This window comes from Trachypithecus francoisi, unplaced genomic scaffold, assembly GCF_009764315.1.
Source record: "Trachypithecus francoisi isolate TF-2019V2 unplaced genomic scaffold, Tfra_2.0 Contig00767, whole genome shotgun sequence".
NCBI lineage: Eukaryota > Metazoa > Chordata > Mammalia > Primates > Cercopithecidae > Trachypithecus > Trachypithecus francoisi.
The window spans coordinates 5206-19187 of NW_022680884.1; the positions used below are offsets into that span (position 1 = coordinate 5206).

Below are 13982 nucleotides of genomic sequence, written 5' to 3' on the forward strand. Positions count from 1 at the left end.
ACTTCATCTGTAAATACACACACACATTGAAAGTGATCACATGGAAAAATATATTTCATAAACACGGAATCAGAAAGAAAGCCTATACTGCCTATCTGATATATTTATTTCAGATAACATATACTTCAAGGAAAAACCTATAAAAACAGACAAACATGGTCATTACATAATGATAAAGGGGTCAGTATCACAAGACAATATAATAATTGTAAATATATATGCCCTCTATATTGAAGCACCTAAATATACAAAGCAAACATTAATAGATCTAACAGGAGAAACAGAAAGCAAGAAAATAATAGTAGGAAACCTTAATATTCCCCTTTCAGAAATAAACAGATTATCAAGACAGAAAATCAACAAAGAAAGAAACATCATATTGAAACTGAACTGTAAACAAAATAACTTAGCATTCATTTACAGAACATTAATCCATTTATCTCAACTGTGCAGGCAACATTTTCCATGATGGGTCATATATTAAGCCACAAAATGAGCCTTAGCAAATTCAAAAAAATCAAAATTATACAGTTTTTTTTCTGACAATATAGATAAAAAACTAAAAATAAACAACAAGAACTTTAGAAAACGTGTAAATACATACAAATTAAATGTGTCCCTGAACAACCAATGGGTTAAAAAATAAATTTTGTTTCATTTTAAAAGTTCTTAAGACAAATGAAAATGAAATCAGAACAAATGAACGCTTATGAAATACAGCAAAAAAGTCCTCAGAGGAAGTTTGAAGAAATTTCTATATGAAAAAAGAAATCTCTAACAGTTTAAGAATATATTTCAGGGAATTATAGAATCATGAACAAACTAAGCACCAAATTGGTAAAAGAATGTAAATAACGAAGCCCAGAGCACAAAGAAACAAAATGGAAACAAAAATAAGAAAGATCAATAAAATAAAAAGTTATTCTTTGAAAAGATAAACACAATTGATATATCTTTAGTCATACTAAGAAAAAAGAAGATTCACATAAATAAAACCAGAGATGAAAAACAGACATTACAACGGTTACTACAGAAATACAAAGAATCATGAGAAATACTACAGGCAATTATATGCCAATAAATTGGAAAACCCAGAAGAAATAAATAAGTTTCTAAACACGTATAACCTATCAAAATTGAAGAAAGAAGAAACACAAAATGCGAAAAGACCAGTAAAAAATAATGAGATTGAAGCATTGATTTCAAGTCTCTCCATACAAGAAAATCAGGAGGCCTGGGCACAGTATCTCACACACGTAATATCACACTTTGGAGGCCAAGGCAGGAGGATTGTTTGAAGCCAGAAGTTCCAGATTAGCCTGGAGAACATAGTGAGACCCAGTCTTTACAAAAACAAAACTAAAAATTAGCCAGGTACTGGTGTGCACGTGTAGTCCTAAAAACCTGGGAGGCTGAGGCAACAACATCATTTAAGACCAGGAATTTGAGGCTGCAGTGAGCTATGACTGCACCATTGTACTCCAGCCTGATTGACAGAAAAGACCCTGTATCTAAACTAAAATAATAATGAATAAATAAAAAAATAAATAAAAGAAAGAAAAAAGAGGAAAATAAAATTTCAGGACCCGATGCTTATACTGCCAAATTCTACAAAACATTTAAAGAACTTAAACTAATTATTTATAAAGTGTTCCAAAAACCTGAAAAAGAGGAAACTCTTCCAAACTCATTCTATGAAGGCAGAATTACCTTATTCCAAAATGAGACAAGAACAATGAAAAAGTAAACCACAAGGTAATATCACTGATGAACGTTAATGCAAAAATTCAAAATCAGCAATGTTAGCTATCATAATTTGAAAGCACAGGCGCAGCCTTTCCTAGAAAGCGAGGCCCCGACGGAGCTGCAGGACGTGGGAGAGCCCGCTTTGCTGGAACCGCTACTCCTCAGCGAGGAGGAATACCGGGCCCTGCTGGAGGAGCTCTAGGACGCCGGGTCGGGACGGGATCGGGGGCGGGGCGGTGGCCTCCCTTTCGCGGAGAGCACCTGCCTCGGTGTGGAGAGGCCTGTTTCCCCTCCGGGCTGACCAGCCTGGCATTCCTGCCTTCCGGGTCTGGGCCTGGCGGCTGCGGCGGCGGCGGCGGCGGCGGCCAGAGACTCCACCCCGAGGAGAACTGAGCCTCCCCGGGGTCCCAGAGCCCGCCCGGGTTCCAGGAGGGGGGCCGTCTACTGCGCATGCGCGCGTGTGCGGGCAGCCGCCTGGGCCCCGGGAGCCGCCCCGGCAGAGCTCTCGCGCGTTTCCACCGCCCGACCCCAGCTTGATCCCCCACGCCACTCCCCAACCCCGCGCTCGCGCGCACACACACGCGCGCACCAACACACCCACACAACCACACACCCTCGCACCCACACACACCACCCCCACCCCCGCCCCCGCCGCCACAGCGTTCTGCGCTGGGCTGCTGGCTGGAGGCCTCCATGCCGCCAAACACCGGGTCAGGAGATGGAGACCATCCTGGCTAACACGGTGAAATCCCGTCTCTACTAAAAAAGTACAAAATACTAGCCGGGCGAGGTGGCGGGCGCCTGTAGTCCCAGCTACTTGGGAGGCTGAGGCAGGAGAATGGCGTAAACCCGGGAGGCGGAGCTTGCAGTGAGCTGAGATCTGGCCACTGCTCTCCAGCCTGGATGACAGAGCGAGAATCCGTCTCAAAAAAAAAAAAAAAAAAAAGACATAGTCTTGCTCTGTCACCCAGGCTGGAGTGCAGTGGCACGGTCTTGGCTCACTGTAACCTCCATCTCCCAGGTTCAAGTGATTCTCCTGCTTCAGCCTGTCAGACAGTTGGGATTACAGGTGCCCCACACCAAGCCCGGCTCATTTTTTAATTTATGGTAGAGACACGTTTTCACCATGTTGGTTGGACTGGTCTTGGATTCTGGGCCTCAGGTAATCTCCCCTCCTCAGCCTCCCAAAGTGCTGGAATTACAGAAATGAGCCACCATGCCCAGCCGAATAATAGGACTTTTAAAAGTCCTATTTCTTGGCTCTGCTATTGTTTAATAATCCAACCCAAGGAGTTTGTTATAAAGGTTATTTATTGTCTTCAATATCTTTGTGACGAATGCAATTCACACACACACACGAAGTCCTGAGAATCTTTCATAAAAAAATAGATGTGCTCTGTGGCCGCGTCCCGGCCTGGGGGTGAGGGATCAGCTGTCCCCGGTGCGCCTGTACTCCGCAGTGCCATCAGCCACGATGGCATCAAGCGGCGAGCGCTTCTTGCGGATGCTGCGCCCGGACGAGATGAGGTCCGCGTAGCCCCGCTGGTGCGAGAAGGCGAGAAGGCGTAGGCCGAGCGCCGCGATGACACGGCCCGGCGGAACACCTGCTGCCTCCGCTGCCACTGCTTCTCCGCCTTCAACCGCTTGCGATGCTTCTGGATCTTATGACTTTCTGACGCCCAAATGGTCATTGACAGGAATCGGATGGCAACGACGGGCAGTGAGCACATGGCAACAGTCAGGATTATAGTTAACCAAATGTATGGCTGTCTCAGAGCGTTTGAAGCTGTGCCTGTAAATTGAAATGTAGGTGGAAAGAGAACATGTATTCCAGCACTATGAAAGTCAAACATGATGCCAAAATAAAGTGCAATGTTCCAAAAATTGAAAAAGCATTCACAAAAGTCCAATAAGAAGTATCCAAGCCAATCTGGAAATTGACTGTTATTACAAGAGCAGAGGCAATGGTGACAGCAAAAGACTGGTAGTCAGAAGGTGCCTCTCCATCCTGCCCTACGGTTTGCAGATAAGCTCCAAGAGGTATGAAGAAGAGGATCATCGATGTTAGGACCCCATGCAACAAGCTTACGAAGAATCTCTTATAGTTGAATAGTAAGTCTCTTTGTCCCACTATGTGTAACCCAGGGAATCGGAGGCTCAGTTTGTCACTCACATCCTGGTCGAGCAGTCCCATGAGGAGCACGGGCAGGCTGGAGTATAGCACGTTGTAGAGAGTGATGAACCAGTCCTCGTATGCAGTCTGTGCAGAGTAGCCACTGAAGAAGGAGTACCAGAAATGAACCAAAGTAAAGGCAAAGTTTTTGTAAAAGAAGTATGGTAGGAACTTGCACATCCTTATGTAAGACCACCGGCCGTGCACCAGCAGTAGCCTCTGCAGATAGCGGAACTGAGCAAAGGAATCGTCGTCACTCGACATGACAGCTTTCATTCCTTCTTGTCCACTTATTCCAACGCCAATGTGGGCAGTTTTGATCATGTTCACATCACTGGCCCCGTCTCCGATGGCCAGCGTGATGGCTTTCTTGTACCTCTTCACCAGGTCCACCACCATGGCCTTCTGCTTGGGGGTGACGCGGCAGCAGATGACTGCGCTGCACTCGCAGGCCAGGTCCACAGTTTTTCTGCCGCTGCTCTTTCTTAGCTTCTAGCCTCCTTTTACTTTGGGTCCGCATCCGTCTTTCTTCTTCTGTTCTTGGGAACTTCAGCTTCAGAATCTTACTTCTCTTGGTCTTTTTCTCGAGAAGCATTTCATTCAACCAAGAACCAGTGATGATTAACGCACGGTTTCCACTGGGTGGAAAAAAAGGTTCCTGCATAGGAGGTGCAAACTTTGCATAGACTCCACCTCTATTCCTCTGGTTTTCCATCCTTGCATGAAGAAGAGAATTAATATCTTCCCCATAACAGATGGTGGTGTCTTCAGTCAGAAGTTTACAAGCAAATCCTATATTTTCAGCAGTTTCCTTTTTGTCTCCAGTAAGCACCCAGATCTTAATGTCAGCTTTTGCAAGTTTGAAAAGGTTTCTGGAACCCCATCCCATAGCTTGTCTTCAATAGCTGTAGCTCCCAGGAGAATTAAGTCTTTTTCAATCTCCTCATATACTTTATCCAGAGCTCCGTCCCGGTTGGTGGAGGCCACACTGGCAGCCATAAACTTTTTATTTAATGGTATTATTTTAAATTGAGTTATTTGAGTTCCTTGTGGATTCTCAATGTTAGCCTTTTATCAGATACATTGTTTGCAAATATTTTCTTTCATTCTGTAGGGTATCTGTTTACTCTGTTGATTATTTCTTTTGCTGTGCAGAAGCTTTTTAGTCTAATTAAGTCCCATTTGTCTAAGGCAGTTGATGATGTGCTTCATTTTGAGGACTTAGTCATAAATTCTTTGCCTAGATCAATATCCAGAAGATTTCTCCTAGGTTATCTTCTGTGATATTATTGTTTCAGTTCTTACATTTAAGTCTTTAATCACCTTGAGTTAATTTTTTTATATGGTGAGAGATAAGGGTCCAGTTTCATGTTTCTGCATGTGGCTCTCCAATTACCCCAGCACCATTTATTGAATAGGGTATCCTTTCCCCAGTGTTTGATTTCTTAACTTTGTCAAAGATCAGTTGATTGAGGTACATTTCTTTATTTCTATGTGTCTATTTTGTTCCATTGATCTATATGTCTGTTTTTTATATCAGGGCCCTGATGTCTTGCTTACTATAGCCTTGTAGTATAATGTGATACCTCCAATTGTATTCTTTTTGCTTAGGATTGCCTTGGTTTTAGGACTTTAGGATTGAATTTTAGGATTTTTTTTCTAATTCTCTAAAGAATGATATTGATAATTTGATAGGAACTGCACTGAGTCTGTAGAAAACTTTTGTCAGTATGGTCATTTTAACAATATTGATTATTCAAATCTATGAGTGTGGAATGTTTTTTCATTTTTTTGGCTCATCTATTTCTTTCATCAGTGTTTTGTAGTTCTCCTTGGAGAGATCTTGTGCCTCCTTGATTAAATGTTTTTTTTTTTTTTGGTATTTTATTTTTTGTAGCTATTATGTATGACCTTGAGTTCTTAATTTGGCTCTAAGCTTCATCATCATTGGTGTATAGAAGTACTGATTTTTATATATTGATTTTGAGTCCTGAAACTTTAGTAAAATCATTCATGAAATCTAGGAGTTTTTTGGAGTATCTTTAAGGGTTTCTAGGTATAAGACCATTTTATTGGCAAACAGAGAAAGTTAGACTTTCTCTTTTACAATTTGGATGCTCTTCATTTCTTCTACCTGATTGCTTTTGCTAGGACTTCTGGTACTGTGTTAAATGAGTCGACAGTGGGCATCCTTGTCCCATTCCAGTTCTTAGGCAAAATGCTTTCAAATTGAACCCAATCAGTATGATGTTGGCTGTGGGTTTGTCATATACGGCCTTTATTATTTTTAGCTATATTTTAGTTATGCACCTTGTATGCCTAGTTTGGTAAGAATTTTTATCCTGAAGAGATGCTGTATTTTGTCAAATACTTTTTACACATCTATTGATATGATCATATGATTTTAGTTTTAAAGTCTGTTTATGTGGTGAATCATATTTATTGACTTACAGATGTTAAAACAATCTTGCATCCCTTGAATCAAATCCACTTGAGTGTAGTGCATTATCTTTTTGATGTGCTGCTGGACCAGTGTGCTACCATTTAGTTGAGGAATTTTGCATCTATGTTCATCAGGGATATTAGTCTGTAATTTTCTATTTCTGTTGTGTCCTTGCCTGGCTCTAGTGTCAGGGTGACACTGGCTTTGTAGGATATTAGGGATGAGTCCCTTCTTTTTGATTTTTTGGCATGATTTCAGTAAAATAACTACCACTTCCTTGTTGTACATCTCATAGAATTCTCCAGTGAACCTGTTTGGTTCTGGGCTTTATTTCATTGGGATTTTTAAAAAGTTACATTTTCAATTTTACTACTCATTATTGGTCTGCTCAGGATTTCAATTTCTTTTTGGTTCGATCCTGGAAGGATATATGTTTCCAGGAATTTATCCATTTCTTCTCCATTTTCTTTCCTTTTTTTTTTCCTTTTGGGACACAGTCTCACTCTGTCACCCAGGCTGGATTGTAATGGCACAATCTCAGCTCACTGCAACCTCCATCTCCCAGGTTCAAATGATTCTCTTGACTCAGTCTCCCACGTAGTTGGGATTAAATGCATGCACTACCATGGCCTGGCTAATTTTTGTATTTTTAGTAGAGGTGGGGTTTCACCATGTTGGCCAGGCTGGTCTGGAACTCCTGACCTCAAATGATCTGCCTGCTAAAGTGCCAGGATTATAGGTATAAGCCACTGTGCCCAGTCCATTTCCTCTACATTTTCTAGATTGTCCACTAAAATTTTATTCTTCCTTCGCCACAACTCAGAGTGTTTTGTATTTTGCTTTCCTGTCTTTTAAAGATATCTTTATATGTATGTATATTATATTTCATATATTATATGATTATATATAATATATATGTATTATATATAAATATGATCCAACTTCTTCTAATTTCATATCCGTATTTCCAGCTCTTTGGGAAGCTTAAATCAACTTCAAAACCTCCACAAATGAACTCACTATCTCATGTGAAAAGCTCACCAGCAGCCAGGCACCCAGGATGGAAACTATCACATAGTTCTCACACTCAGTTGGCAAATTCAGATTCCAAAAGTCTCTTGTGGTTCTCAGACCCCATGCCCTTTCCCAGCTACTGTGCTCAATACCCCTGTTTTCCCACAGTTCCCACTTCTCTGTCCTGATGCACCCTGAGTCTTGGCTCCTTTTAAGACTGTTGATTTCAATTTTTTATAATCAGAAAAGGTGTAACAAATTTTCTTGCATTCACACAAAAGTCAATAGGGTTAGTGTATACTTCAGTTTATAACAAACATTTCTAAAGTGATTGTACAATCTTACCTTCCCACCAAGGTGTGATAGCTCCTACTTGCTCCACAACCTTGCCTTTGAGGCTGTCAGTTATTTTTTCCCCCTCTTATATCCAGAAATAACTATTGTTTTCTAGTCTCTCTCTCTCTTTATATATCAGGATAATGCCACATAGATTATTCCTTATCTTTTTTCTATCTAATATAGTATAATGTTCTTCTATATCAAGAAATACAGATGTGTTGGCTAACATCTCCGCAATGTTCCCCCTGCTCCATCCCCTGGTCATCACCAGTCTACTCTCAGCTTTTATAAGTTTGGATTTTTAGATCCCACATATAAAATGAGATGATGTAATGTTTGTCTTTCTCTGTCTGGCTTAACATAATGTTCTCCAGGTTCATCTATGTTGTCACAAGTGGCAGAATAACACATGACCTTCTCTGTTGCATTTCCCGCAAAGCTCTGAGCGCTGTGTCTTCTACGGGGCAATCGCTCTCGATCTCACTAGTGTGGCTCAAATGCTGGGCACAAGGCATTGACTCCTCCAGCCTGCACTTCCCACACTGAGACCCTCCACATGGGAATCCTGCAGATCCCTGCCGGATTGTGCCCTCCCAGCCTCCTTTCTAACCCTCATTCTGAAATGTATGCTTTGAGCCTCTTCCTCATTCTCACTCCTAGGCCACAGTCTAAGCATAGGTGTCATCACTCACAGGATGCCCCCCCCCTTGGACCTCCATCCTCCTAGGCTGGGATGGGCTCTTCCTTGGTGGTGCCTGGCATGACGGCTGCCCATCCCTGGGGGTTGTTGCTGTCTGCAGCCTCGCCAGCACCCAGCACCATGTGAGCACTCAGCACGTGGTGCTTCTCGAAATAGGCTGTGAACTGACAGCCACAACAGGGAATAACTAACAGATTTGTGTGCAGTGTTTATTCTGCATCATCATCACATCCTTTTAATTCTGTAATATATTTTAATATTAGGCATCAGGAGTAATTTTCCAAATATTTTTAGTTTTTTGGTTTATTTTTCCACGTGTTTTTTAGTATCCTCAAAATGATTATCACATATTTTGAATGGAACACAATTAACTATAGATTCATTTGAAACAAATTATTATGTTCACTTTATTTGTTCTTCCCATACAAAAAAGAGCTCTAGTCATATTTTATCTCTCTTCTCAGTAAATTTTTCTTATTTTTCACAAAGAACTTGCTCATATCTTTAAAAATATTTTATGATAAAATATAGATAACATAAAAATTGTCATTTTAGCTGTATTTAAGTATTGAGTTTTACATCATTAAGTATATCACATTGGTGTGCAAACATCCCCATTCTCCAATGAAAGAATTTTTTATCCTCTCAAACTGAAACTTTGTATCCATTAAACATTAACTACCCGTTTCCGCTATCCCTTAAGCCCTAGTTACCATCATTCTATTCTAAACCTCTGTGAATGAGGCCACTGTAGGTAGCTCATATAAGTGGATGACATGGTATTTGTCCTTTTCTTATCTGATTTATGTTACTTTGCATAATTTCCTCAAAGTTCATTCATATCGTGGCATGTGTCACAATTTCCTTTCTTTATAAGATGAAAGAATATTTCCTTGTATGGGTATATAATAGTTTCTTTATCCATTTGTCTATCAGTGGATATCTGAGTTGCTCTACTTTTAGGCTATAATGAATAACATTGTTGTGAATATTTTCAAGAGTATTTTACAAAGTACCTTTCTCTTTAAAAATATTGCTGTCCATTTTCTTGCCTCTAGAGGTGAGATTTTGTTATTCACACATTCCAATTAGTTTTTGCTCGCTTCTAGGAAAACTACTGATGTTTGAATTTTTGCCAGGGATTCAGCCATGTTGCCAAATACCCATATTGATTTTCATAACATTTAACTTGATTCTTCTGAGCTTTCTAGACACATGAAGAAATCTTCTACAAATAAGAATAATCTTGTCTTTTCGTTTCCCATATCTTTAGCTAACTCAGTAATACACCTCTTTGCATTTGCAGGAGATCATGTCTTAATGCGTCTTTTTATTCCCGGGACTCAGCATCACCCAAGGCACCTAAGAGTTGGTTAAGAGGCCCTTGCTGAATAACGATTTGTGCTTCACACGGGGCATGTGAAGTCACCCATCTTATCCCCTTGCTGTATGCACCCATCTTATCCCCTTGCTGTATGCACCAATGATGACATAACCTAATGCAGGGCTCAGTGTCACTTTTCAAATATATTCTTTCATGTATTTCTTAAAGTTTCCTGTGCAGTAATGGTAATAATTCTTCCCATTGTACAGATAAATTAACTGAGTCTCCTAGAGATGACATCTCTTGCTTTCGCAGTGGTGCTCCCTCCCACAGTTTCCTGTTTACCAGTGAGACTTCATTCTCTCAGTTTCTGGGAGTGTGGCCACTGATGGTTCACAGCTGAGTCCCTCTGTGGGCATTCATCTGAGTCAGAGGAAGCTGCTTTGTCCAAGTTCATGCCCTTCCTGGAACTTCCTCTTTCCAATAAATGGCTTCTATGGGAATACAAAGGCCTGGTTCTTCTGCTCCAGTGTGCTACCACTCTGAGGCCATCGCCATTGCAGAGCTCCCCACGGGCCTGGCTGTGGCTTCTGCTGAGCTGCACCCCTGCCTGACTTCTCCCTCTGCCCTGACCCATGCCCCTGCCTCCCCAGCACATGCCTCAGTGAGCCTCTTGCCCAGGAATCTCCATCTGAGTCTGTTTCCAGGAACCCTAACCAAGAGATGGTGGAGTCAGGACCCACATCACAAACATCCTGCCTTTTAAACTACAGGGGGTGTTAAGTTTGTGAAAGTTTGGAACATTTTTGTCTAGGAGATTGGATATCTCCCTTCAACAGATGATCCAAATGTTCGCACACCTGAGACCTGCTGAAGAAAACCAATGCTTCATCTGGAAAGTTACTTGTTCCCAAAAATCTCTTGCTCAGCTGTGTCTTTTTTCCCCTCTTCATCCCTAGTGAAGTGCAAACCAAAGTGTCCATCTGTATTCGACTTGGTGAAATATTTTCACTCATATAATTTTCTTTGATCCACCTGATGAGGAAGACTTTGCCCCCAGCCATAACATCTGTGCACCTGCTGCTCTGCCCTCGGCCCCTCTCTCCCAGTAGAAGCCTGAATCACTAAGTGCACCCTCCGCTGAGAGCATGAGGCCCAGATTTGACTCCCCCTCTCATGGCTTCCTGGGCACTGCTTCACTTCCCACATCACACACTCGGTTAAATCCCATGGGGGTGGAGAGCAAATGGAAGCAGATGCTCCCCATGCTCCCTGCCAGACCATTCTCCTCCTGGCTTCCTTGGTACGGCACAGTGGGTGCTGGCCTCAGGGCTGTTTCAACAGCTTCCCTCTGTCATTTCCCCCTCAGTATTCATGGCAGCCACACTTGGTTAATGCAGCTCTGAGTGGGGAAGGCATTTCAGAGCCTTGGACCAGAGGTACCTCCTGTCCTGAGGCTGCACCCCCTTCTCTCTGAACTAAAATAGCAAAGAGAAGGACCATGTGGGCTTGGGGCCATGTAACTTAAGACTGTAGCCTCCTGCTAGAGGCACAAATATCTACCATTCTATGAATGATGCTGACACTGAGATTGTTTTTATTAACTGAAACATCCTCCTTGGAAAACACAGTCCACTTCATGCCAGTCCCATTTGTGTTTTAACTTCTCTAACCCTAATATTAAGTTTGATATGAGGACTTTTTAAAACTTCAAGTTCAGAGAATGGGCTGGTAGGTGTGAATTGACAAAACCACCCAGACTGGGGCACACCCTCCCAGGATGGATGACAGCAGGCGCTGCTTTGTCTGGGTGATCTTGCTTGTCTTTGGTCTGGTTGGCATTACTCCCAGTCAGTTATACACACATACACACACTTTTGGACTTTGTTTCCATATAAGGGCCTAAAGTCTCTTGTGGAAAGAAGCAGACATCGATTGCTATCTAGTTAGTGTCTAGGGGATTTGATGAGAGTAGCTCAGTCCTTGGAGTCTGCTCAACTCTGCAAGCACAGATGGAATCTATGGCCTGGTGAGCTCCACCGAGGCCTGGCCCCTGCGTGTGGACACAGCCAGCCCCCTCCTCCTGGTCTGACCAGGAGCTCAGGCCAAACCAGCAGCCCAGCTTCTGGGGCCAGTAGCCTGTGTGTTTACTATTTCACACACAGTGTATGTAGTAATTACAGAAATCTGTGTAACTTGCAAAAGATTTATTATTATTTTCAAAATACATATTAGAAACTATAAAAGGTCATCACATAAATATGCAATGAGACCTTCCCAACAGTGCTCTTTCTTAGATTACAAATAAAAATTAAAGCAAGTTGTGTGATTTCTCTGAATCCTGTTGCTGATGTTGAACACTCAGCATTGAGGCACAGATTCATTTAGAAGACATTAATTAAAGTTAACCTTTTATCTTTCGAATTTCTTGTTACATTATCAAAAACAGTTTTAAGCCAACATTAATTTTCATAGGTTTTCGATTTATAGCTAATTGATTATCTAATATTAAGTAGTATGAACCAAGTAGGAAATTAAATCCTATTTTATGTGCCTGAAAGGTCAGTAAACAATGGAATAAATGAAAACATGAGAAAATAACAATTATTGGCTATTTTAATATATATCTTATTGCTCTTATTAAACATTTTAAAAGTTACATATATAAAAAGTATTTGGAATCTTGATTAGGTAAAGTTTGTTTGTTTTTTTCCCCGGCTCTGCCGTTGGTGGCAGCGACAGCCACTGCAGCCGGGCAGAGCGTAGAAAGGTGATGGGGTAGGTGCGCTATCCGGAGCTACACTGCCCACGGCGGGGGCTGGTTGGGGTGTTACTCCGGGCGTCCCTACTTTAAGTGTGCTATCCCGTGCTGCGCTGCCCACAGCCTGGTGGGGGTGCGGGTTGGGGCCATTATTGTGGTTACACTGCAGGCTGCGCCCGGATGCGGGGACTGATTGGGCACTGACTGGTCCGGCTTTACTGCCCACAGTGGGGTGGGGGTGCTATCAGCGCTGCACTGCCCGCGGCTGAGGGCTTGTTGGGGGCGCTATCTGAAACGCCCACCGCAGGGGATAGGTTAGGGGCAGTATCCGGTGGTACTGTGGGTGGGGGCGGGGAAAGGGGGGTGCAGGGTGGTGCTTGGAGGGGATGGTTTTGGGCGCTATTGGGGACCAGACTGCCCATGGTAGGGGGCAGGTTGGGTGCGCTATTGGAGGATGCACTGCCCATGGCAAGGGACAGTTTGGGGGTGATACCCCGCCGGTGGCAGGCGGGATGGTGGGGTGGGTTGTTGGCACCATTCCGGGCCTGTGCTGAGGTCAGTGGGGGATGAGTTAGTGGCTCTATCAGCTGCTGCACAGCCTGTGGCAGGGGTCGGGTTTGGGGCGCTATCAGGACCATGTTCTCGGCAGCGGCATACGGGTTAGGGGTGCTGTGGAGGAATACACTGTCCACGGCGGGGTGCAGGTTGGGTGCGCTATCCAGGGTATCATAGTCCGTGGCTGAGGGATGGTTGGGGGTGCTATCCGCTATCTGGGGCTGCATTACCTGTAATGGGGAGCGGCTTGGAGGCTTTAAGGATTGGTGGCTGCACTATTCACGGAGGGGAGCAGGTTGCAGCGCTCTCCGGGGCGTCACTCCTGGCGGCAGGGGGTTGGTTGGGGGTCCTATCCGTGACTGCATGGCCCACAGCAGGGGGCAGGTCGGGGCAGTTAGCTGGTGCTGCAAGGTCCCAGGCGGGGACAAGTTGGGTGCGCCATTGGGTTCTACACTGTGGCGGGCGAGGGGAGGGTGTTAGGGGCGCTATCCCGGAGCCAACAGCGGGCGGTGAGTTAAGAGCGCTATCAGCAGGTACAATGCCTGTGGTGGCAGAGGTTGCAGCAACAGCAGTGGCCTCCCAAGAAGGAGGCTTCTTCCTCTCCCAGGACTCCAGACTCTAGAGCGCGCCCTCCTCCTGCTCCTGCTCCAGCCCAGCTAGCCCACAGAGTTTCTGCAGGAATCCTGAGCACTGCAAGACCCCCATACCCGCGGTGGTTCCTGGGCCCACGCCCTCTCGCTCTGTGTTGTGGAGACTGCCTGGGACCCCTAGGCACTCTGGACACGGAGTAGCGGACACCACCGGGGACAGGGCTCTGTGGGTGGAGGCATCAGGATCCGGAACCTGTACTTGAGTGGTAGGGCTGACTGGGTCTGAGTTCCTGCAGAGCTGCCGCCCCCATCTGACTATGTTGCAAACAGTGCTGGC

At 43.9% G+C, this 13982-nt stretch overlaps 1 protein-coding gene across 1 annotated transcript; it reads right to left on the reverse strand.

The window, feature by feature from the left end:
- Window positions 1-3038: 3038 nt before the first annotated feature.
- Window positions 3039-11006, reverse strand: LOC117088520 (phospholipid-transporting ATPase IC-like). Its single transcript, XM_033219815.1, is given in 6 exon segments — window positions 3039-3303; window positions 3306-3622; window positions 3625-4382; window positions 4384-4783; window positions 4786-4965; window positions 10940-11006. Coding segments are annotated over 6 exon segments (1851 nt in total). The 3' UTR covers window positions 3039-3174.
- Window positions 11007-13982: the final 2976 nt, after the last annotated feature.